The 22,900-nt window shown below is 43.8% G+C and overlaps 1 protein-coding gene across 1 annotated transcript; it reads left to right on the forward strand.

Moving 5' to 3' along the window:
- The first annotated feature begins 5,892 nt into the window (after positions 1-5,892).
- Positions 5,893-22,900, forward strand: alx4a (ALX homeobox 4a). The gene is made up of 4 exons (XM_067249432.1): positions 5,893-6,239; positions 14,984-15,000; positions 21,712-21,818; positions 22,580-22,900. The coding sequence occupies exons 1-4, from the start codon at positions 5,893-5,895 to the stop codon at positions 22,898-22,900; spliced, it is 792 nt and encodes a 263-aa protein (XP_067105533.1).

Raw genomic sequence — 22,900 nt, forward strand, 5'->3', positions numbered from 1 at the left:
GGGTCCAGAGGACCAGGGATAACAGGCCAACCCCTTCGCACATGGTCATGGGGGAAACAAAGACAAGCGAAGTTGACCTGGGTGGTGACACATCTCTAGGAAAAAACGTCAGTATTTGGAGGACAGAAATACGCATGACAGCACGCCACTGCACGGCACGCAGGGTGGGATGAACGTTGCTGCAGTGACGGCTGTGTTTTCTGCGTCATGCAATCAAGACCGCAGAGTGACTATGGTAAGGCTCACCATCTGGTTAGTGTGGTGAGGGGAGGGCAGGATCTCCAGTCTTCCAGCGCCTTCACCAACATCCCATAGTCGCACACACATAGACCGTACTGTATACTATATAAACACCATGCAAAGAAACCAGAGGATCTGCAAGAGACAGAGAATCAGAGCAAACTGGGCGCAGACGCAAAACATTTCCCGTTGACAGTGGGTGACACAAACCAAACGACCCGTTCAGACATATTCAATACGTGAACAATGAGTTGATAACTGCCACTACGATCTCTGAATCTGTCAGGTACACCACTGCATGTGGCACACAGACAGAGCCCCCTACAACAGCCTGTGGCTCTCTCATCTGGCCAGTGTAGTGGATGTCATCTGTGATCAAGACTAATTACTAGTGTTTATGTCCAGGCCAGGGGCTGGTTTCACCTCCACTCCTCACAGACCCGCCGAGAAGCCTGACATGTAAACCAAGCTCACAGGGTAGAGAGTCAAGCTGAACCTCAAACCCAAACACAGACTGTGAAGGAGAAAAGATAATCCACCCTCTTCCATAAAATGTAGCAATTCTATAATGTCCTTCAATTTGGCTCAAACCACCAGCAACATGACTGTATGAAACCAGATTAAACACATGTTGACCAACAAAAAAGGACTGGATGTAGTCTTGATAGAGTATGTGATTCTCGAATGGCCTCTCCCTGCTTGGAATCTCTCTTTATTGTCAAATTAAATGAAATCCAAATTCATGACTTCAGCCATTCCTGTTCCTTAGTCCGTTTACGTCTGTTAGCCTATGCTGAACAAAGCTGTCAGTTATTACTCTCTCACCACGCTTGGTTACGGCCCGTCAAATCAAGCTGCCTCGCCACAGGCTAGAACCAAAATGGCAGAGGGAGTGAGGAAGTGGGATGTTGTCTCATCCATGTCCCTGGGTTGTCTCTTAACTTCCTCTCTTACAAATAGCGTTGCCTCGTCCGGTTTACTGGAAGTAGGCACTAAAATACAGCAAACAGAAGTGGCAGTGTAACAGTCTCTCCCCTTGTGCCACAGAGACATTGTCAGGGATGTTACCCTGGGGTAGGAATAGTCAAAATAATGACTTCATTATAGAGGACTAAAATGGTAAATTCCCCCCATTCTATCATAGATTCGGCCACAGAGACTGCTCTGTGAGAGTACGAAATTACTACACAGAAAGGTATTTGCTGTTTTTTGTCTATTTTCATTTGTTCTCTTCCTCTCTCTCTTTTTGTTTCTGTGTGTGTACGTGTATGTGTGTGTGTGTGTGTGTGTGTGTGTGTGTGTGTGTTGTTTCTTTATTCAGTCATACAGCTCATAACAGGTCATTAACTTTACTCAGTACATAAAGGACTCAACCCTTTCTCTAAATGAGCTAAAGTTCAACATGTTCTACATAATAGGAATCAGGCTGATCGTAAAGTGCAATATATGTCTTAACCTTTTTATGCCTTTTATATCACATTCCTTATGTCTCAGCTATTCTATTGAAGTGAATTAAGTATTATATTTCATTGAAACCACAGGAACAGTTAGCTATAATAACGTTTTAATAAATCAGTAAATTGTGAACATATCACACGCTTTTCAATTTCAAAACCCAGTGTTACGTTGACTGTGAGAGAATAAGTCAGAGAGAAATGTTTTTGACCATCCTCAATACGCTGGGAACAGAAGCAATCATCCCTTACAAACAAGTATTAATGATACATATCAAACAGAAACTGTGATAGGTCAAACAACACAATGGAAAGAATTTGATTAATCAGATTATTTCATTGATAAACTATGGTTTAGTGTGTGTTGATGTATATTCAAATGGTTTCAAATGGCCTCGTTAACAGATTCCTACATAGTACATCAGATGTATGGTCTGTCATCAGGGAGGTAGAGACACATGCTCTGAGGCTCCTACTGGAAGAGTGACAGAGCATTCCCTCAGTAACACAATATCACAACTTAAACACATTCTGTCCATTAGAAACCTACCAATTAAGACTGAAATGTTAACACACATTTGACACTCTACTGCTGTAATTATACATTAGGAGCGTTTGAGTGCCCTTCAATCATACTCAGGGATGTTGTTGCAAAATGAAGAGTTACTACATGACTGTGGGCTAGCGTGAAACCTTGTAAAAACATGAATGTTTATTCCTTAAAAGAACCACAGCGCTCTAGTTTCAAAATGACATGGTGATACATCGTGGCAAGTGTTTCTGTTCTTTGTGTGTATATATTTTCTGTTTTATTAAAATGCCACACTCAATATCCAGGCTGCCTTATTCGATGCAGGTGGGCTTGTGGTCTAAGGGAAGCTTTCAATAGTTCTGCCAGAAAGCTGACACGTTAATAACTTTTCAATTGCCAGGAGTGAAATATCTCGCTGGAGTCATCCATGCTGGCATGGTTTTTATAATAAAACAATTACAATACGTGAGACTGGACTTTTCCCTCTGAAAGAAAGGGGAGACATCACGCTTGTGGTCAAAGCATGAGCCACGCTGTAAACATGCCAATGGAAATAGAGAATCTATACTGATGGTGCCTTCTCTTCCCTGTTCCTGCAAGAAGAGCATGTTGCTGCTGCCTGCTTCATTTCTACAGTCTTGCAACAGGTAAGCTTTTAGCTGCCGAGAGCTTGGCCAACTAAATGTAATCGTCCCTGACATGTAGGGACAGCTATACATAAATAAACAGGCACCTTTTAGCTGACTAACTGGCCTTCAAATCCACTCAGGTGAATTTGTGTGTTTGTGCATGTGTGTGCGCGTGTGTGTGTGAGTGCTGTCGTCGTGACTGTTTTGCATTTGTTCTGCTCCAACTTTGGATCCTCCACTCTCTCTCACTTAGTGTGCCATTTATACATACCTCTGGAACCCATAGCCCAGCTCCCTGCCACCCAGGGTACCAGCCGCAGGTCTGGAACCCAACCTGAGCCCTGACAGCAGGACAAATACACAGCGTGACATCATGTCTACCAGACAGCTCCGTCTCACCTGGCCAGAATGGCAGGAAGGCAGGCAGGCAGGCAGAAAGACAAACTGACAGACAGGCCAGCAGGCTGGCAGGCAAGCAGTCAGGTTAGTGTCTGCAGAGGTAAAGGGTGGGCCCTCTCAATTTCAAAATCAGAGCATTTAAACCTGATAGAATTGTGACTTCCCTGAATTATTGAATTAAACATGCATGTACATATATATTTGATCAGAATTCCTTGCTATAGCAGTCTTTATCAACTCAAACTTTACATAACAAATAAATACTAACTAATAATCGATGTACTATTTTATTATACCATATAATACAATTATATTTAAAACACATAGAAAACTATATTACGTGAATTTTGAAAAAACAAAGAAAAAAAGTAGAAATCGTGTATTTCTCAAGAGTGATATAATGTGCAGTGAAAAATTATTAGCCTTTTAAATACCTAAATAGCCTACATGTAGCCTGTCATATTCATATAATATTCAGTACGCACCAATATACCCCATCACCGTTTGAAAATAAAATGATCTATTTTGTCTTCAAGCCTTGTGAAATTATGTTCATTGTTCAATCTCTGGGAAATAGCTATTTTACCACATGTCACTGATACTCGTGAGACTCAAGTATGTTCCGCAAATGAGAGGCAATATGCAGATATGCTCTGTTTACTTTTATATGGAAGGCTTTGGTTAAACGTGTTTTACAGTGTCATTTAGGTCTCGTTTGCCTCCGTTTTTATTATTGACGTATAGCATTACTGTTGACGGTCAATCTAGCGGTTTAGATTGGAACCAGGGTTGATGTTCATAAAAAAGGAAAACATATATTTTAAAAACAGCTCTCCCTACGAATCACTTGCATACAAATAGTGAACACTTGGAGAGATTACTTAGGTGTAAGTATATGGTAATTTTTGTAAAGACTTCTGATGAAGGATTTAACAAGCATAATCTTGCAATTTACTAAACTGTATTCCCATAATATGAGAACTCAACAACAATTTGAACATTCTAAAACGAAAGAGAATAATTTAAAATTTAAAGAATAAGAATGACTTGAGCTTTCAAAAATATTTTCAAGATTCATATGGATTGGATTCAAATAATTTTGTTTGATTACCTGAAATTGAATACATAATTGTAAATAAATAATAAGTAAATATGATACAGCCTGTTATGGATATGATATAGCCTATATAATTAGGACCCAATACATGTATACAGATAGCAAATTCCACATATACAGTCAGTCTCGGCCAACAATTCATAATTTATTGTTTAAGTCTCTGATAACGATTAATAAATGATTGTTAATTTGGAAAACGCCCTAAACAACGAACACATACACACCGTATTACACGTAGCCTACCATTGGCCTGATTCTGTACTGAATATTGTTGGCCACTGCCAAAATCACCTTCTTTTTTTCTGCTTGTACAGGTTTCATTGTGAAACCTACGAGTGACGCCTGGGTGCTATTACAGCTTATGGACCGCTATTAATAAATCAGTGATATAGCATATGGGAATAGGTAAAGCTCATTGGAAGAGCATTTGGATAGCCTAGATCAAGAGTTCACACGTTAAAATCCCCCCTATGTCCCTTTGGATAAAAGCGTATACTAAATAAAATTCAGCATGCAGGTGGATGAACGTTGTTCTTACAGAAGAGAAATGGTAGGTACAATAATAGTGCAAAAAGTTATGATTTACACACAATTACACAAATGTCAATTTTAAAGGACTGAGACATATAAACCAATTCATACACGACACTTCATGAAAAATAACTTAGACTTCAATTCTCCTGTGCGATCAATACAACCATTTCCTATTTAACAAGCCCTCGACAGTTTGTTATTCAATTTCAAGCAACTCAGTGAAGAAAAGGAAATCACAACCTCGGCCTATGATTACAGGTCAGGGTTCAGAAGTTGTGTCGGCCAATTGTTATGGGCTATTTTGGGTTTATTTATTGTCTATATTTTTATGTGTTTTTAATATGCAATTAAATCTCACAAAGAAGTCTCCCAACATTGGCTGAAAGATTCAGAAGTTTGTGTCCTGTGAAATGCTGAAGTCCCCTTGGCGAAACATTGCAAATCATCCATGAAATCGCGCCCTCGAAGCTGTCCTTCACTTGACATGAGATATATATTCACTCCTTCCCTAATTACATCAATGTCATGTGTTAACTCCTCCACATATTTTCAACCAAAAAATTAATTCTGAGCAAAGGTCTGACCTAACCCATTCATTTAATCTACTTAATCACGGGAGAGGTCTTGATTTAGTCCGCTCTACCCTGCCTAGTCGGCTACATTAGATAGATTTGGGTAGCATTTTAAGAAATAGCCTACACAATTTAGTTTTTCTTCTTAACTGGAGTTTTTTTTAAGCTTTTGGTCAGCGAGAAGGGTTACTGGAAGACATCTGAATCGTTTCATAACCAAACCCAGATGCATCGCCATTGCTTGTGTGTGTGTGTATGTGTGTGACTGCGTAGCCTATGTGTGTGTTCATCTGCGTGTGGACGAGACAGAGAGAGAGAGAGAGAGAGTGAGAGTGTCTGTTTGCCTCCCTTTCCGAAAAGGAAAGAACCAAAAAAACTATTGGACGTACTTTTTGCCGTGCAACTTTTTTTAGGAATGAACGCCGAGACGTGCGTTTCATACTGCGATATGACATCCATGGATTCATATTATAGTCCTTCTGCACCCCAAGGTAGGGATCACCCGACGAACCCTTTTAGGACATTCCAAGCGAGTGACACCAAATACAGCTCCACTTTCCTGCCCAACAAAGGTCAGGCTTACGGAGAAAAGTCACGGAGCCCATTCCAGGAGTGCCAGTCATTGGATCCCATAGCTGGTGAAGGCACCTTTAACAAATATCACCTCTACATGCAGAGGTCCTCTTGCAAAACTCCCCCCGAAGGCGGTAAACTGCACCAGGAAAGCGGACACAACGGAGCGCTCATCCCTTGCTATGGTGAGTAGCAAACACTTTCGATAAGTCATATTTCTCTAGTCCATGACTCCGAGAGAACAATGGGTGACAGAAAACGATTGAACATTCCTGTCATGTGGTGAATCTTCTTAAATGTCTCTTAATATTTATTATGAATTGTTCGTTGTCCTTGGAATATTTTGCTTGTAGCGCAGAGCTTGGCTATCAAGATTGCTATTTCTCTGTTTTCACGGACGTTTCGAGTCCCTTCAAAACAAAACGAAATCTGTACCACATCAAGCGACAGTCTCCGCGATGTTAAAATGACTATAGCCACACAGAAACATTTGCCTCTGCAAGGGTACTTAAAAAATGAATGTGCTGGACTTCACAACTTACTACCAATATTATAGACACACAACTATCCATGTAACACAATTACTGGGAGGCATAACCCTCCCGTCTATCACATTTTCCCTTTGACGATTGAGTTAGGCTATATTTAATGCGATAATCTGCATTACAATCCTTAATATTGGAACTGAATCGGACAATTAAATTAACAGGTTTTCAGCATGAATAATAACCGAGCACCAAATTAATAGGGAACATTTAGGCTAACTGGAAAATGTCTTAGGCGGCATGATATGTTAGGCCAATCCTGCAGCAAATGGCTAGGCTAATTGATAAATTGTTTTGGAAATAGGTCACCATGTGGAACAATGTTGATTGAATATATTCATAAAATAAAATAGGCCTACGTTAATAGGTCCAAGGATTGCTAAAATGTTTTGAGAATAAGGTCACTTTGTAAAGGTAGGCTACAGAGTGAGAGGGGAAATTATATATTCTACTAAGATTTAGGAGCATCCCCATCTCCTTGCTCGGAATGTATTTGAGACGCACTCACACACGAATCTTTGGTCAGAATATGATTGCATATCTCATCAATACCACTTAATCTTATAGGCCCCTATGGCAACACGTTTTCTTTAACACACTGTTAATAGCCGGATTTACTGAACGGAACAAGTTTGTGCGCTTATGCTGCAAATAATATTGTTGTTAAAGCGGATATTTGCCAAGTATTTCATTTTACAATTGACTTGCTTACTTCGACCTGTTTGAATTATTGCATGAACATGGATAATCAAAGGGAGGTCTAAAGCAAGCCATATCCCCAATCTTGTAATAATATATGTATATATATATGTTTGTAAATAAATAGCCTAAAAAATAAAAGGCTACAGTAATCTACATGCTGAGGGTTCTGCAGAGGCCACATCTTGAGCGCAGGGGAAAATCCACCCATGCTATAAATTTAACACAAATACCGCAAAATCCATCGCTTTCTCCAGCCATGTGCGAGCAACTTCGGGGTGAGATCAAAAAGGATGCGCGAGATAATTGAGAGAAGGCCTGAACATGTGTCAATATTGTGCCTGAGTGGTAACCTAATGTTTGGAGCATCGTAATAATAATAATTTGACAAATTATAAATTCTACAAACGCATTGTAGTGCTTATTTTTCTTTTGACATTAACTGTGGCAACATTCTGCTACGCAAAGTTTACGCACAGACACTGTGACACATTTCACTTCGTATTGAATGTTAATGCAAAGAAACGGATTAAGTAAAAGCATTATTCGTAGGTTGCGCTATTCATCGTAGCTATAAATAATCTAATAACGTAGGCTATCAATACATGAGTAAAAGCTGTCATTTAAGTGATGGCAGAATTCAGTGTCGGCTCTATTATATCAACCTGTAGGCTATTCGGGATCCATAAACTGTGGGTATTCTATCTCTTTTCTAAACAGGATAGCCTATACTTTTTACTAGACCTGATTTTGTTATGAGTGTATAGAGTCGTGCCGCGTGTTTTATGAGGATGAGAGAGCGAGAGAGAGAGAAAGAGGGAGAGAGAGAGAGAGAGAGAGAGAGAGAGAGAGAGAGAGAGAGAGAGAGAGAGAGAGAGAGAGAGAGAGAGAGAGAGAGAGCAGACATGACCAAAGAGGATGGCCTGAGACAGAGTTGAGACGTCAATAGAAAAGAAGAAGCACATAACGAATGCTGTCAGGGAGAAGACATTGATAAATGATTTTGTCTTGCGGGCCAACACACTAGAAAATAGATAGGTCAGTCATGAAAAACCGATTAAGTTGTTTCAAGTTAAACGATGCCATATTTTACAACTGAGCATACAGCTTATAATATTGATAACCACATATGATGATGGTTATTATTAGGCTATTATTGTTGATATGATCATTTAATAATCGAAAAGCCGCCTTATAGAACCAATTAGGCCTAGTTGAAGCAAAAATCAAACATGAAAGACTCTGATTCAAGCAAACCTGCCAAATTAGGATTCGTATAAATCCCAATGAAAGCACATAAAGCAATCAGTTCTTTCCGAGTGGTGTAATTAGTTAAAGCGGATGACGTAGGTCATTATAACTTAGCCATCAATATAGATTTAATGACGGTCTGTTACGCAGATGTTATCAAATATTTTTGGTTTAATCAAATATCTTTTTGGCCACAATGCCCAAACATTAACTTTTTATCACTATTTTTTTCACTTGATTTTCAAATGTGTAAGCCTATTGATAATCTCAAAACGTTATAGGCCTAACTGCCATAGCCTAATGCATTTGTAATGACATAGCGTAGTCTTTATGGTATTAAGAACATGAATGATTGGCTACAACTACTACAACAATAATGATAAAGTAGTCCGATAAAATAATTTAGAACTAACATTTTCATTCCGATTTTTATTGTAGCCTGTGGACTAACCCAAATTAGCCTATATGAGCACTTATAGGCCCATTGAAAATGATTTTAAAACTCAACATAATGTCAATCAAATATGTTTTAATCCTTTAAATTACTTAAACACATTAATATAGGCCTGTTAATCTGTCTTTGTGCTGTATCTTAAGTATTGTTCTATGTTGCCTTCTGTAGTCTATCCTACATTGCTAAACTGGTCCTGCACTCCACGTGCGGATGACATGCCAATTACCGCACATGACAACCTTCTAAATGTCTAATCAACGAGAGCCTTTTTGCCGTTCTTATTTAAGACGGTAGCCTATCTTTTTATGTTCAGACTTGGAAAAAAGCACTACAGGCCTTGCATGAAAGAAAGACATGGGGGGTGAGGGGCGGTTGGGGGAGGGGTGAATGATGATGAATTAGGCCTGCTTCAAATCTGGCCGGCTTGCTGGAGCCCTACAATATTTGTGTTTACAATATTCCACTTCGACACTAACCGTGCTCTTTTTAGGTTAAACTTTTGGTTTTGTTGAACTGAATGACCCAAAAACCGCCCCGCATTCTAAATTAAAACTATTCCCGTCAATTCCGTACATACCTATCAACGGTTAAGTGATGCCGTCGGAAAATTCACCATTTCGCTTATTAAAGCAAGACACTAAACTGTAGTATTAACTAACTGCCCTGCTTAGCCTACTTGTCACACGATCAAAATGTCTAATGACGTTTTTAGATAAACTATATTTACTTTGGTTAACAATTAGACTAGCCTACATTTTAAATCAAAGGTCACGTCACGTGAAGTAAATTAATTTATCACGAGAGTGACGAGGTTGACTGGCGATATATTTAATAAATTTATTTTTATTATTGCGCCAGACAGTCACCGTTACAGAAGGCCGCCTGACCACAGGTATGGCTGACATCCTTTATCGAAACGAGCGAGCGAGCGTTAAAGGGAAGGCAGGAAAGCTCTGCCTCTGTAGGGGACCACGCCATTAATGCAACTCAGATGTACAAAGGCAGCTCGCTCACTTATTTTCATTCTTTCAAAGACCATCGCCTTAAGATCACATCGAGTACTAGAGTGACCAGAGTTTACTAGTTTGTCTAACCTTGGTCAATAGATTCCTCATACACAGAGTCAACAATGAACGTTATTGAACATGGTAATATGTTACACATAATTCAGTCAATAGTAAATAATTGCAAGCTGACCATGCACTGTGAAAGTGATATGTACAATGTTTATATTAAAACTTTCTATCCAAAGCCTTCCTTCCAATACTTGCTTTCTCATTTAGGCCTACACTTTTATTTCAGTGTAAACGAGGAAGCAAGAATTAAATTGAGAGGCAGTATGTCAGTGGATATTCTACTGTTGAGCCTAACATTGGCTTCTACTGTTTCATTTTCTCAGTAGGCTACACTTTAATAATTTATACAGGACATCAACGTTATTGCAAACAACTCATGTTTTCTCATCTTAGTTGGTAGTCCTCCCTGAGGACAAGCAAGATATCTCTAACTTTGTTTTCCTGTCCTACAGTTTTTTGAGGAAACAGGTCATAGTGAGGTGATCCCATGAGAGAATATATTTTAAGCCTCAAAGGAACCCCAGAATATATTTGCACTCCGGCTGCACTCCCATGGAGTTACTTTACATTTCATTTCATTACCTGACTCACACAGGTCCGTCAGAGAACATATAAACATAACTTTTCTATCGTAGTGAACTCCTAACTGGCAGAATGACGCATGAATCACCGTGTGTTGCACATCTTCAGTACATTGTTGTGGTTACACTTCACGGTTTTCACTCATGAGCAGTCAAGGTGTGAATCGACTGTCCTGAGAGATCCTCTCATGCCGTTCAAAGCCTTTCATATTCTCCACCATGGTCTCTGTCCTAACTGTCTTTCGTAGAGCGTAGCCATTTCAGCCTGCCTTTATGACCATATCTGCTGATTGAGTTGAGCGGTGTAGTAATGGAAACCATCCAAGAGAGGGCTGTGAGCAGCCTGGAGAGGGCTAGCGAAGGCTGGGGAAGCAGGGCACACTTCGGCAGCAAGCTGCTGACATGACTGGAGGTGACAAGGACCCAGTATCAGTTTACCAGTTAGCTCACATTTTGGCACAGCAATTTCCATTAGGCTCAATCTACATGTTGGAGCGCGACAGGGCGACAGAGAGGCCCGTTCTCCAGGCTGTGCTTCAGGACGGCCCTGTGTAGAGTAATACAAGCCACCATGGATAAAGCAATAGGAGAGCACAAATACTTTCTCTGATGACTACTGTAGGCCTGGTAATCACTATCATGTTTGTAGGGGTGCTTCTAACGGTGTAACTTGTAAACGCAATATCCAGAAAATAAATTTATATTTTGGTAAATTCTTAAATTAATTTATGTATGGGGATTAAAACAATTATGAAACTATTTTGTTGATATAAGATTTATATGTTGATGTGGTATTGTTTTGTTTATGACGGTTTTGACTGATTCCTTTGGTACTTGGGTATTTGTTTGAAAACAATAATGAAGCCAGTCATTTCCAGGATAGAGAACTCAAGACTTTAAACAGTAGAAGGTTGTATTTCTTCAGTGTTGTTCATGTGGTTTTATTCTTAGATTCCTTAACTTCAGGGTATGTGTGTGTGGGATCAACATTATCCTAAGATGACAGTGACCAATTCAAGCTTTTTTATCATAGGCTATTCCTGTGAAACAAGGGTTTGCCTCATTGTGGTTTGAAACCCCCCAGAGAGGCCTAGACCTCAGTAGGAGGAGAGGATGGACACACAACAACAACCACATCAACTCAGGCTCTCCCAGTACAACGTGAGAGTTCAGCTGTAGACGTAGACACAAGACTAAATCGTGTCCTGTATCTACCCAACTCAAACCCAAATGTATTACAAACCGTCCTTCCATTTTTCAGTTTAATGTTATTTTTGGTTTAAATATAAAACATTCTCTAATAGTTTTTGGATTGTGTTGAAATACCAGCTGTGGCGAGCAGAGAAAGTGAAAGGGAAAAAGGTAATTTATCTTCATGTTGGTCTTTGTGGATTCTCTACCATAGCAGTTGTTTTTTCACGCAGCGTGTGCACTTTACAGCAGCCCGCTGAGATGATTCATCTCCCTGCTCAGCCCGTGGAAATGGACTTCAAAGTCCATGGCAACCTATCAGAGATGGTAGCACAAACAGAAGGCCTACTGTAGTTCATGGTTATTTACAGGGTGCTGAGTGGTGTGAAGTTATGGCCTAAACGTGCTCTTGTTTACTCCCCTGCATGTTTTTAAGACTTCTGACTGGTGTAAATACAGTAGAGGGCATGTTAATACAATCCAATACCTAAAAATTTGTACATTTTCGATAGTGTGCTTGCACCTGTTCATACACACAGGCAGACGTTAAGGGGATTATAAAGTGTGTGTGTGTTTGAGATTGGGTGTTTATGCCTGGATACAATTCATTTGACATTTAATTGAATAGATACTGTTATCCAAAACCATGTACAAATAGTGAATATATCTAAAAATCTGAAGTGCATAGTTCCATATAACAATACTTCGGTGATCAGGGTAAAGGAACAATCTATTTTTACAAGCCAGTACAAGTCTGTGTAGCTATTTGTCAGTTCTGTCTAACCTTGAACGGCCCCGATGACTGCAACTGACACCGGACGGTCTCCACACTGTCATGCTATTCATGGAGATGTAATTGTGCTCGCCACTGGAAACAAGGTCATTTAGCTGAATCTGGAGAGCTGAGCCGGTGAACTCATCAGTCTCTGGGTAGCAGATTAACTCTGGTTTTGAGAATTGGTAGCCCAGGCCTGCTAACGAGGCTATCCCAGTACACATGTCTGGTTTCACAGTTCCCAGCAGTTGTTTTTTTTTCTCTCTTATATCAGTTTTAGTTACATTTACATTTAGTCATTTAGCAGACGCTCTTATCCAGAGCGACTTACAGAAAGTACAGGAACATTCCCCCGAGTCAAGTAGGGTGAAGTGCCTTGCCCAAGGGCACAACATCATTTCAAACGGCCAGGAATCGAACCGGCAACCTTCTGATTACGAGTCCGATCAGGTGGCTGAGCGGTGAGGGAGTCGGACTAGTAATCCGAAGGTTGCCAGTTCGATTCCCGGTCATGCCAACTGACGTTGTGTCCTTGGGCAAGGCACTTCACCATACTTGCCTCGGGGGAATGTCCCTGCACTTACTGTAAGTCGCTCTGGATAAGAGCGTCTGCTAAATTACTAAATGTAAATGTAAATCTGCAAAACACTCCTCACATGCTGGAGACTGTGTATTGACTCCAAAACAGGAATCATCAGTTTTGGCTGGACTTCACAGAAACTCCCCGATTACTGTTCAATCCATATTTTAACTAGGGAAAATAAACCAAATTAGAGTTACAAATAAATGCTTAGCAGAGAAAACAGCTTATACAAATTTCCTCCGCTTCCAGCGTCCAGTCAAAACAAGGATCTATGAAAGCCTACTCAGACTCCATCTCTGTTATTTATGTTTTCTAATATTTGGGATATTATTGTTCAGGTCTTGGGATATTTTGCCATTAGTCCTCCTTGGCCACTGCAGGGAGTCTATTTTATAGTGTTTCTCTTAAATGCTGTGAGCTGACCTCAGCCATCCCGTTCAATAAAAAGCCAGGAGAGGCGCCCTGTCGCTTTACAGCCAGTTAAATTACACTTTGATGTCCCCCCTTCGTTTTCAACAGCGACTTAACGGCAGTCCCCACTGAAGGCTTGACCTTGCCAACTTTAAGAGGTCTGACACTGATATTTTGGAGGGGAGAACTATTGTCTTCTATCCCACTTAAAGTAGCCAATAGTGAGGCCATACCTGCCCTGTACTACTTCACTAACATGCTTCTGCTCTCTGGTGTGTCTATAATCATAGAAATGAGCATTAATATGAAATATGAACAGTTTGGGATACATGTTTAGGGGTAAATGTAGACGCTGTTAAAATGGGTTTACAAGACCCTTTCTTGCTCTGCAGGCAGGTGTGAATACTGTTAGGGTTAAACTGCCAATTAGTTCTTCAGTTGAACCTCACCTCTTTTCTTACCCACTGGTGAACTCCACCCAGCCCCAATCGTTTCAGGTACTTCTGGTCTAAGTGCTTAATGTGGTTCTCAATCTTATTAGCTGACACCATTGAGCTTTTACCTTCCCTTGACTATGAACACAGAACAGTGACGGACTCTGTTCCAGTAAAATATAGGACGAGAACCTGGTGCTTTTTCGAATGACAGTGAAGAAGTCCTAGTGTTTTGACTGATAACAAGCCAGGGGCCTTCAGTAGAGGTGAAGTGCGAAACTGAGCATGGTTTCCTGTCTTCGACTTGGCACATATCCTGGAGATAGGGGTGGGAAGCTAACAGGTTGGACTTCCCCCCTCCAGGACAAGCACCATAATGATGAAAGAAAGTCAGTCTGTTTAATCAGTTTACAAAGTATCTAGATATTTATCCAGACAGGAGTGATTTATGATGACTGATAAGATTTTCCTTTCTGTGTCATGAAGGAAGATATGTATTCCTTGGTTGGAAGAGCAGATCTTTGTGTCAGATGTCACCTCTCCATCTCCAAATTCTTCTGGTGATCTAAAAATCCTTTCTCCCTGGAATCCTCCCTAATCCAGCCCTGTAACCTTAACAGGAAGAACCAACTCTGTCCTTCCATGTTCCCCCAGAGGGCTACGCTCTCACAGCCCCCCCTTCTCCACCCCACCGCTCTCCTGGCTGACATGGTTTGCATTGAGGCTTTCTCATGTTCCTGCTCCATATGGCAGGACCTGCGGGAGGCCCCCGTCTCCGTGCACCTTGGGCAGACGAGAGCCCCGGGGTCAGGGCTCATACACGTAGGAGAAGCGGGAGACTGTCACAATACCCCATGCCTGCCAAAAACCATCAATGACACAGGGTATAAACAAGAGGCTTTGATCAGTAAAAAACGCGTGTATTTCAAGCAGCCTGACAGCCTCGCCTTGTAGGGACCCTGGGTGGAAGGGGTATATAAGGGAATAACTCCAAAATATTTACGTTGGGGTGAGCCCACTCGCTCCTCTCAAGGCTGATTGGATGTGTCAGTCGTGGGCAGTAAGCAGGCAATGTGGGAGCCATTACCCCCCCGGACAGACCCAGGTCCCAACACCGGCCCTGCCTGAGAACTCTGCCCAGCTAAGGCCCAGCTAAGGCCTACAGGCCCACATGCCTCCAGCCTCAGTCCTGGCCGCATCAGGATTGTCTCACTGTCCTGGGGACCCACGGTTGGAAAACTCACCCAGTCAAAAACGTTGAGTGTCTAAAACTACTCAACAATATCTGACAGCTCACATTCACAACTTCTTTGGGATGTCTTTCCCAGCATGTGGGCCACAGAGTAAACAAACCTTTCAGCGCTAGGCTTGTATTTCCCAGGTGTCATGTACTGCCTTTAGGCTTATGGTTGGCATGGTTTCCTTCACCCTAGTCCTTGAAGGGTGAGTGTGTAGCACAATGTGTGTGTATTGCATGTGTGTGTGTGTGATTGGAAGAGTGGCTGTATGCCACTAGATGCTCTATCAGGTACCCTCACTGTGCAGTCCATTACCCAACATGGTAGTGTGAGGTGGACCCAGGCTCCGTATCGCTGTCATGCTGGGAGCAGTATCCACCCCAGAAGCTCACAAGAACACATCCACCCCCTGGCTCTAACGTGACAAGGCTTTAACCAAGCCCTGGATAAGAAATGAGCACATCTCAACCCCCGGTTCCCTAAAATAACCACCCATCTCTCGGAAACCAGCTGAGCAGAGGTGCAGTGCCTAGAATCACCACTAGACTGGGCCAAAGGAGACCCAACTAAGCGGGGGGGGGGTGGGGGTGGGGGGGGGGGGGGGGGTGGTATGGGATAGATGTATGGGAGCTGTTTCCTTTTTGTCTCCGGGCCAGTGGCTGGAGAAGCTTAAAAATCACTATATGCTTTTCTAATGGGGAGATTTTTGAATTCATTACGGTGTGTGTGAGAGGCCCTGGTCATTACAGAGCTACGTACTGAGGCTGGAATGGAGAAGGTTTAATGAGCCGCAGGGATCAGGGCATGAGACAGAGAGGTGAGGGCTTACAGTGTTGGCATGGCAAAATAACGAATGCCATACTAGAACAGGCTAGCTCTAAGGGAATTTATGATCAGTAAGCTGACTGAGGTTTCACGGCTAGTCGGCAGTACGTGTGTGTGTGCGCGTGTGTGCGTGCGTCTGTATGGATTTTCTTCCCCTGGCTACAAATTACTGGCCAGCAAATTGCCACTGACAGTCTTGTTGCCAGCTTCGTATGGTCGTGTTCCTAAATGAGCGTCACTTTGCAGCCACAACACACACCACACCCATGCCGGCTGTCGAAGACCTGCGCTGTCCAGATTAGATGGGGAGGTGTTTTGTGTGAGAGATTGCGTATGTGTGTGTGTCTGTGTGTAAAATGGAGAGACATTGAGATAGAGAGAGAGAGAGAGAGAGAGAGAGAGAGAGAGAGAGAGAGAGAGAGAGAGAGAGAGAGAGAGAGAGAGAGAGAGAGAGAGAGAGAGAGAGAGAGAGAGAGAAGGCATTGTGGAAAGCTATAATTTTCAAACCGTATGTGATTATGGACTGAATGTCTGTTTCCCATGACATTAGAGAGGGGTTTATGGTCAGACACTGGCAGCAGTAACCACGGAGATTTGTCACAAAGATAGATTATACATACTACATACTTCTAAGAAAGGATTTTCATAAAGTTTCGGATTGTGGCCAAGAAACATATTTTGTCCTTAACAAACAAAACAACATGTATGACATGTCAGTTCTAATAGATTCTTCCTCTTTTTTTCTATCATCCCCTCCAGGTAAAGACAGCTCAGGGCTGACCGATTCTGACCTGCCCCCGACCTCTGACGCCTCTAGGATGGACGGCAGTTACCTGGGTGTGAAGGACCAGGGAGTGAAGGGACCCTCCGACAGGCCCGGCAGTGACCTGGCCAGCGCCATGGACAAAGGCGAGGGCGAGAGCAACAAAGGCAAGAAGCGACGCAACCGCACCACCTTCACCTCCTACCAGCTGGAGGAGCTGGAGAAGGTGTTCCAGAAGACCCACTACCCTGACGTGTACGCCCGCGAGCAGCTGGCGCTCAGGACCGACCTCACGGAGGCACGCGTACAGGTGAGGCGTTGACCCGCGCTCCGTTTGTTTAACATTCTTAGCGAGTTCCATTGACGAGCTTGGCGTGAGCCTCGATTAGGGGTACCCAAACGGCGACCTCCAAGAACAGACTGATTTCACTGACTTTGCCTTATCCGGTCAGATTGATACTTTCCACTCGAGGACGAGTGGACACAGCTTGTGGACGGCGTCACATCAATCCCTCCACATCTGCAGCTCGAGATAACGTCACCCTGCTCCCAGGGGGAGAGATTTATCTGGTCGTGTGGGAGGACGAATGGGAGCAGGGGAGCGGGGGAGTGAGGGAGGTGCGTGGAGGAGTAGGGGCCAACGCAGGGCAGGGGGGCCTGCCTGCCTGCCTGAGCCTCACATGTTCACTGTCGGGGGAGTAGACTTTCATCAACATATGAGGAGACACGCTCTGCTCCGCTTTGCTCTCCTCTGATCTTCACTGCTCAGGTCAGCTGTGCTCGTCTACCCGGACTCTGAACCCTGGCTCTGCTAACGGCTAGTCAGGCCTAAGGCTCAAACCCCACAGACCTGGAACCTTCCTGTGACCTTCCGGGATGATTTGCATATAATCCTTCCATGACCACTGCTGCATTCCAGCTTTGGTGGATAGACTACGACACGGCCCTCACGACCGTGTACACACACACACACACACACACTCACGTATACACACATGCATACACACACGTGTGCCCATACAAAGTCTAGAAAAAGCCCCTGGATTCATTCTGTTTTTCTTTCATTAACATCCTGTTCAGGGAAGAATGTGTCCCTCCTGGGCTCTCCAGCAGAGGTGTGAAATCCTTCCAATGAGCCTCTAGCTCTAGTCCGGGGGTCAACATCGGACCAGCTTTGTTGATTTAATTGATTCAATGCTAACTTTGCCTCTCTCCCTTAGCATAGCATATTTCTATGTTCCATAAGTGCTCAAAAACTGTGATTGAGAGGCCCCAAAACACACTGTTGTCAGTAAACAGCAGCTTCATGTTGGAATGAGTAAGCGTTGTTTACCACTGTGAGAGTCTGGATGAAAGATTCTGAGGGATGAGATCAGCTCCAGCCTTTTAACATGACATGTGCTGAAGCAGTGGCCAGAAACCTTGCAGTGAAATACAGGAAGTCCCTAGAGCCAGAGGGTTATAACTCAGCCTGGAGGTTCTGGAGGTATGCTGCTCCCCTTCCACTCTCTCTCTCTCTCTCTCTCTCTCTCTCTCTCTCTCTCTCTCTCTCTCTCTCTCTCTCTCTCTCTCTCTCTCTCTCTCTCTCTCTCTCTCTCTCTCTCTCTCTCTCTCTCTCTCTCTCTAACAGGGGCCTGGGTCTGCCCCAGCCTCAGTCTCAGCTGGGCCCTTTACAGCCCCCAGCTCTCCCTGAGGCCCTCTTAAAGCACTCGAGTTAAAAGATAAAAGAGTCAAGATGCCTCGTCAGTCGGAGAAACAGACTTGACACTCTTTATCCAGGTCACTTACACAAGAAAGGAACTCACAGCTCGTGAATTCTGGACCTTAAGTGGACAAACAGGCTTGGACAAACCCCACAACCCTATTTCCCATTTCATACGCAGCTCTGAGTGGAAGGTTGTTATTGTTAATCCATTGGCATGCAGTCGAAACCCTTGTCTGACTGTTTTTAACATCTGTGAACAATGCTAAATAGATTCCTTTGTCAATTGATGCACCACCGATGATAAATCCTGATATATTTATGGCTATATATGTCTTATATGAAGCAATTGAATACCACATCAAAGTGGAAACAATGGATTGAAGCATGGTCTATTCAAAATGTCAATATCCTGCAACCTACCTCCACCCCTCCCTGTCCACTTAAAACTGACGAAACAAAAGGAGCTTGTAAAGAGGCCTAACTATAAACGTGAGCCTTGGAGATGTTTGCTTTTCTAGTCTACCGGTTTCAAAGGGAGGAAGTCAGTTTAGCCCTGAGTCATATGCACCCCAGATACATGGTCGGATCAGGGGTCATGGGGTTTCAAAAACACGTCCCTCCTCTCTGACTGGCCCTCTTGTCATTCTGAAGCTCTGAGGTTGCGGGCAGTGTTGGAACTGGAAGATGGAGATACCGGGAGAGATAGTTTGCCAGTGTTACACCTCGGTTTGGTTCATCCTAAACACATTGCTTCCTTATTGTGCTGGTTCATTGTGCAGGCTGTGTGTTTTTTCTAGAATGGCGGAGGACAGAAGAGCCAGTTCAGATCCTGTCAGCTGGTTTCAGACTTCAAAGTCTCTGTCTGCCCGGCTCCCCTGCTAGGGCCCGTTTGGCGTTCCTCCGCTCTTTCTCTCTCTCGCCAGAACATAAATAAAACATCATAGTCCGTTTCTGAGCTAGTTTAGCTGTCACGTCTTTACCAATTACTGTCACTCCTGACCAGCGTGCAGAGATTTGTTTTAGGCTCTGCAGAACTACAGCCAGAGCAGGATCTGGACACATCACAGGTCACCAGGCTTGACTTGATGACAGAGATACGGTATGGTTGGTAGGCAGATCTCACGATATGACATGTAGCAGTCCCTTCTGATTGTCACTGTGACCATGTGGTTAAACACCGGATTCCCAGAGAGACAACAGGGACACGGTGACGTGAAAGGCATGACATCAGCAAAAAGAGAAGGTGGGCGTGCAAAGCTGTCTCTCTCGTCTGCGCGTCTCCCTCAGGTCGGGGGCGGCATCAGGAAATCCAGAGCTTTAGGCGTCAGGAAATTAAACACGAAATGAAAACAAGGTTCAGTTTGAACGTTTTCCCATCTCACTTTTCAATTTCCCAAATTCCCTCCCTAAGATTTATAGAAAGTAGGATGAGTGTGAGTCAAGAAATCCAAAATTCACAAACGAGGAGCGAGAGATAACGTCTGCGGCGAGATGTACAGGGAAACGTTTGGCAACTCACGGAGACACAGCTATTCAATAGGACAACACAAAAAGCCCTCTTATATCACAGGGCACACTAAATCACCCATGTGTTCTCTGACCACTTATTTATCTGTACAATCAGTTAGCAAAGCTTTCCAAACAGATGATGATGTGAAATCCAGGGACAGTGCTCTGGGCTCTGACATTCACTGCAATCGCAAGCCTGCGGGGCCTATCGTGTTACCCGGCTCTGAGATAGCAAGCTGGGCCTGAACACTGTGACACAGCGCAGAGGTGGGCGTCAGAGTTAAGCTCTTCTGAGACTGGCTGTATTTACATGCCTTTCACCCTCTTTGATGGAAATTCAAACGCAATAATGCTTTCAATAAACAACTGTTTTAGGCTCAGATGTCAGAGGTGATTACGGCACACTTTGGTCAGGAGAAGATTGCCCTATTTTTGTCCGAAAACAAAGGAGAGAGGCGGAGAGGGTCTGTAAACGTTTTGTTTTGAGGACTCTCCACTACTCGTCGTCTGTAATGGAGGCCATCTTTGCCTTTTTCTTTTTTTTCTGATTGCCTGTTCAGCCCTAAGGTTCGGGGCTTTGTAAATTCAGTTTCTTGTTTCTCTTGAACGTCTGGGCGTGTTTGATGGGCGTTTGTGTGTGTGTGTGCATGTAGGTGAATGATATGTGTGAGACCATGAGTTTGTGTGTGTGAATGTGTGCGATATATAATACAACATACGCATGTGCTTTGATTGGGAAATTTCCCATCAGTATCTGGGCAAACCACAGACTGATTGACCAAAGGCTCATCCTTCGAACCAAGTTCAAACTGTGACGAATCAAGATTGCAAAACAAAGGAGATTCTCCCTGTGAAAAGGCCCCCCTCTTCCCTGAATCAATAAATAAATAGAGTTAAGCTGAGACGAAGAATAGATCACAGGGATTGGAATGTCTCCCTGCTTCTGAGACAGTGAGCCTAACGTCTCCCTTTATCTGCCATGTAGCACACAGTTCTGCTTTCCACAGTTTTGGATCTGTATTAATGTGCTGAAGTTATCAGATATGTTTTGGCTGAAGTGCTTGGTATCATTTTTCAACGGAAAAAAATCGTATTATTTGTAACTGAAGAAGAGGTGAATTCGAAAACGACTTGATGAAGCGTTGTTATTCAAAGCCACAGGCTTCTAGGGGTTTGAGCTACCTCCTACCCCCATGTGTACTTGACACCACACACACACACATTCACACACATGTACACACACATACACACACACACACACGCCAACCTCCCGCTGCTGATCGTACTGATAGGAGGGGAACTCAGAGGAGGCCTTCACAGGACCTGTCAACTCCCCCAGAACATCAAACTCCTTCCAGCTCTCAACTCTCTCTGTTCCCTAAGCTGCACACACTAACATAACAGCACACAGCCAAAAAGGCCAAGACCAGAATCTATACTGACTGTGGTACAAAGGCCCAGGTCCAAGGCCATACCCAGACCTAGACCTAAACCTTAACCCTGTCAGCAACCCAAAACCCAAATCCAGACTTAACCCCAACCCCAAACGCCAGCCCCTATGTTTCTCAGTCTTGACCTTGTCCCCCCGTCCCCCCGCAGGTGTGGTTCCAGAATCGCAGAGCTAAATGGAGGAAGAGAGAGCGCTTCGGGCAGATGCAGCAGGTCCGAACACACTTCTCCACGGCTTACGAACTGCCTCTGCTCACCCGGCCAGAGAACTATGCACAGGTAGGCTTGGGGAGCAGCAGTACAGGGGGAGACAGTGTCAACATGTGAGAAGGTCTTTCCCAGCTCTCGCTCACTCTCCCTCCCTTACTGTCCTTCTCTGTTATCTAATGACAGACCAGCGGGTTCAGAGGAGAAAGAAATCCGACCCCCTTGGAGAGTAAGGTTGACAGGCCAGACACACCCTCACAGGGACCCGGAGAGCACCCCCAATTTATTATTAGTCTGTGCAGAGGGTCAAAGGGTGAGGGTGTGTGTGTGTGTTTGAGTGTGTGCGTGTACTCGTGTGTGTGTGTGAGAGAGGGAGAGAGACGCTGTGGAATGCAGTTTTGTGCACATCTGGCTCCTCAACTCCACTACTCATCTCATACACTCCCACACACACACACACACCTCCCTATCAGCTCCCTGAACAATGCTGCCCTATGTGGAGGGGGAGACAGGAAGTAGGGATTTTAGGGGAGCCAGTCAAGGTGGTGGAAAGATGCCTTCTCCTTGATCTAATGCTCTCTCTCTCTCTCTGGTATCTAAAGTAACCATCTCTCTCTCTTTCTCTCTTCTCTTCTCTTCTTCTCTCTCTCTCTTTCTCACTTCTCTACTCTTTCTCTCTCTCTCTCTCTCTCTCTCTCTCTCTCTCTCTCTCTCTCTCTCTCTCTCTCTTTCTCCTGCATCTTTATTTCTCTCTCCCTTTTCTTCTCCTTTCTCCTCTTCTACTCACTCTCTCTATCCCTCCCTCTCTCTTTCACTTTCCCTCCCCCTTTCAGATCCAGAACCCATCGTGGATTGGTGGCAGTAGTGCTGCTTCCCCCGTCCCTGGCTGTGTGGTGCCCTGTGACACCGTCACCTCCTGCATGACCCCTCACCCCCACGCCAGCAGCGGTGTGTCTGACTTCCTGGGCGTGCCCAGCCCTGGGGGCCACATGGGACAGACACACATGGGCAGCCTGTTCGGGGGGCCCCAGGGGGTGGGCACGGGCATCAACGGATACGACCTCAACATGGACCCTGACCGCAAGTCCTCCAGCATCGCCGCTCTGCGCATGAAGGCCAAGGAGCACAGCGCTGCCATCTCCTGGGCAACATGA

This window comes from Osmerus mordax, chromosome 13 (genome assembly GCF_038355195.1).
Source record: "Osmerus mordax isolate fOsmMor3 chromosome 13, fOsmMor3.pri, whole genome shotgun sequence".
Classification (NCBI taxonomy): Eukaryota; Metazoa; Chordata; class Actinopteri; order Osmeriformes; family Osmeridae; genus Osmerus; species Osmerus mordax.

What these genes read in the sequence shown, in the direction of transcription:
- alx4a (XM_067249432.1), top strand. Translation starts at nt 5,893, where the DNA reads ATGAACGCCGAGACGTGCGTTTCATACTGCGATATGACATCCATGGAT. An exon ending in GGCCAGAGAACTATGCACAG is followed by an intron (nt 21,819 to 22,579) that starts GTAGGCTTGGGG and finishes TCCCCCTTTCAG; the next exon opens with ATCCAGAACCCATCGTGGAT.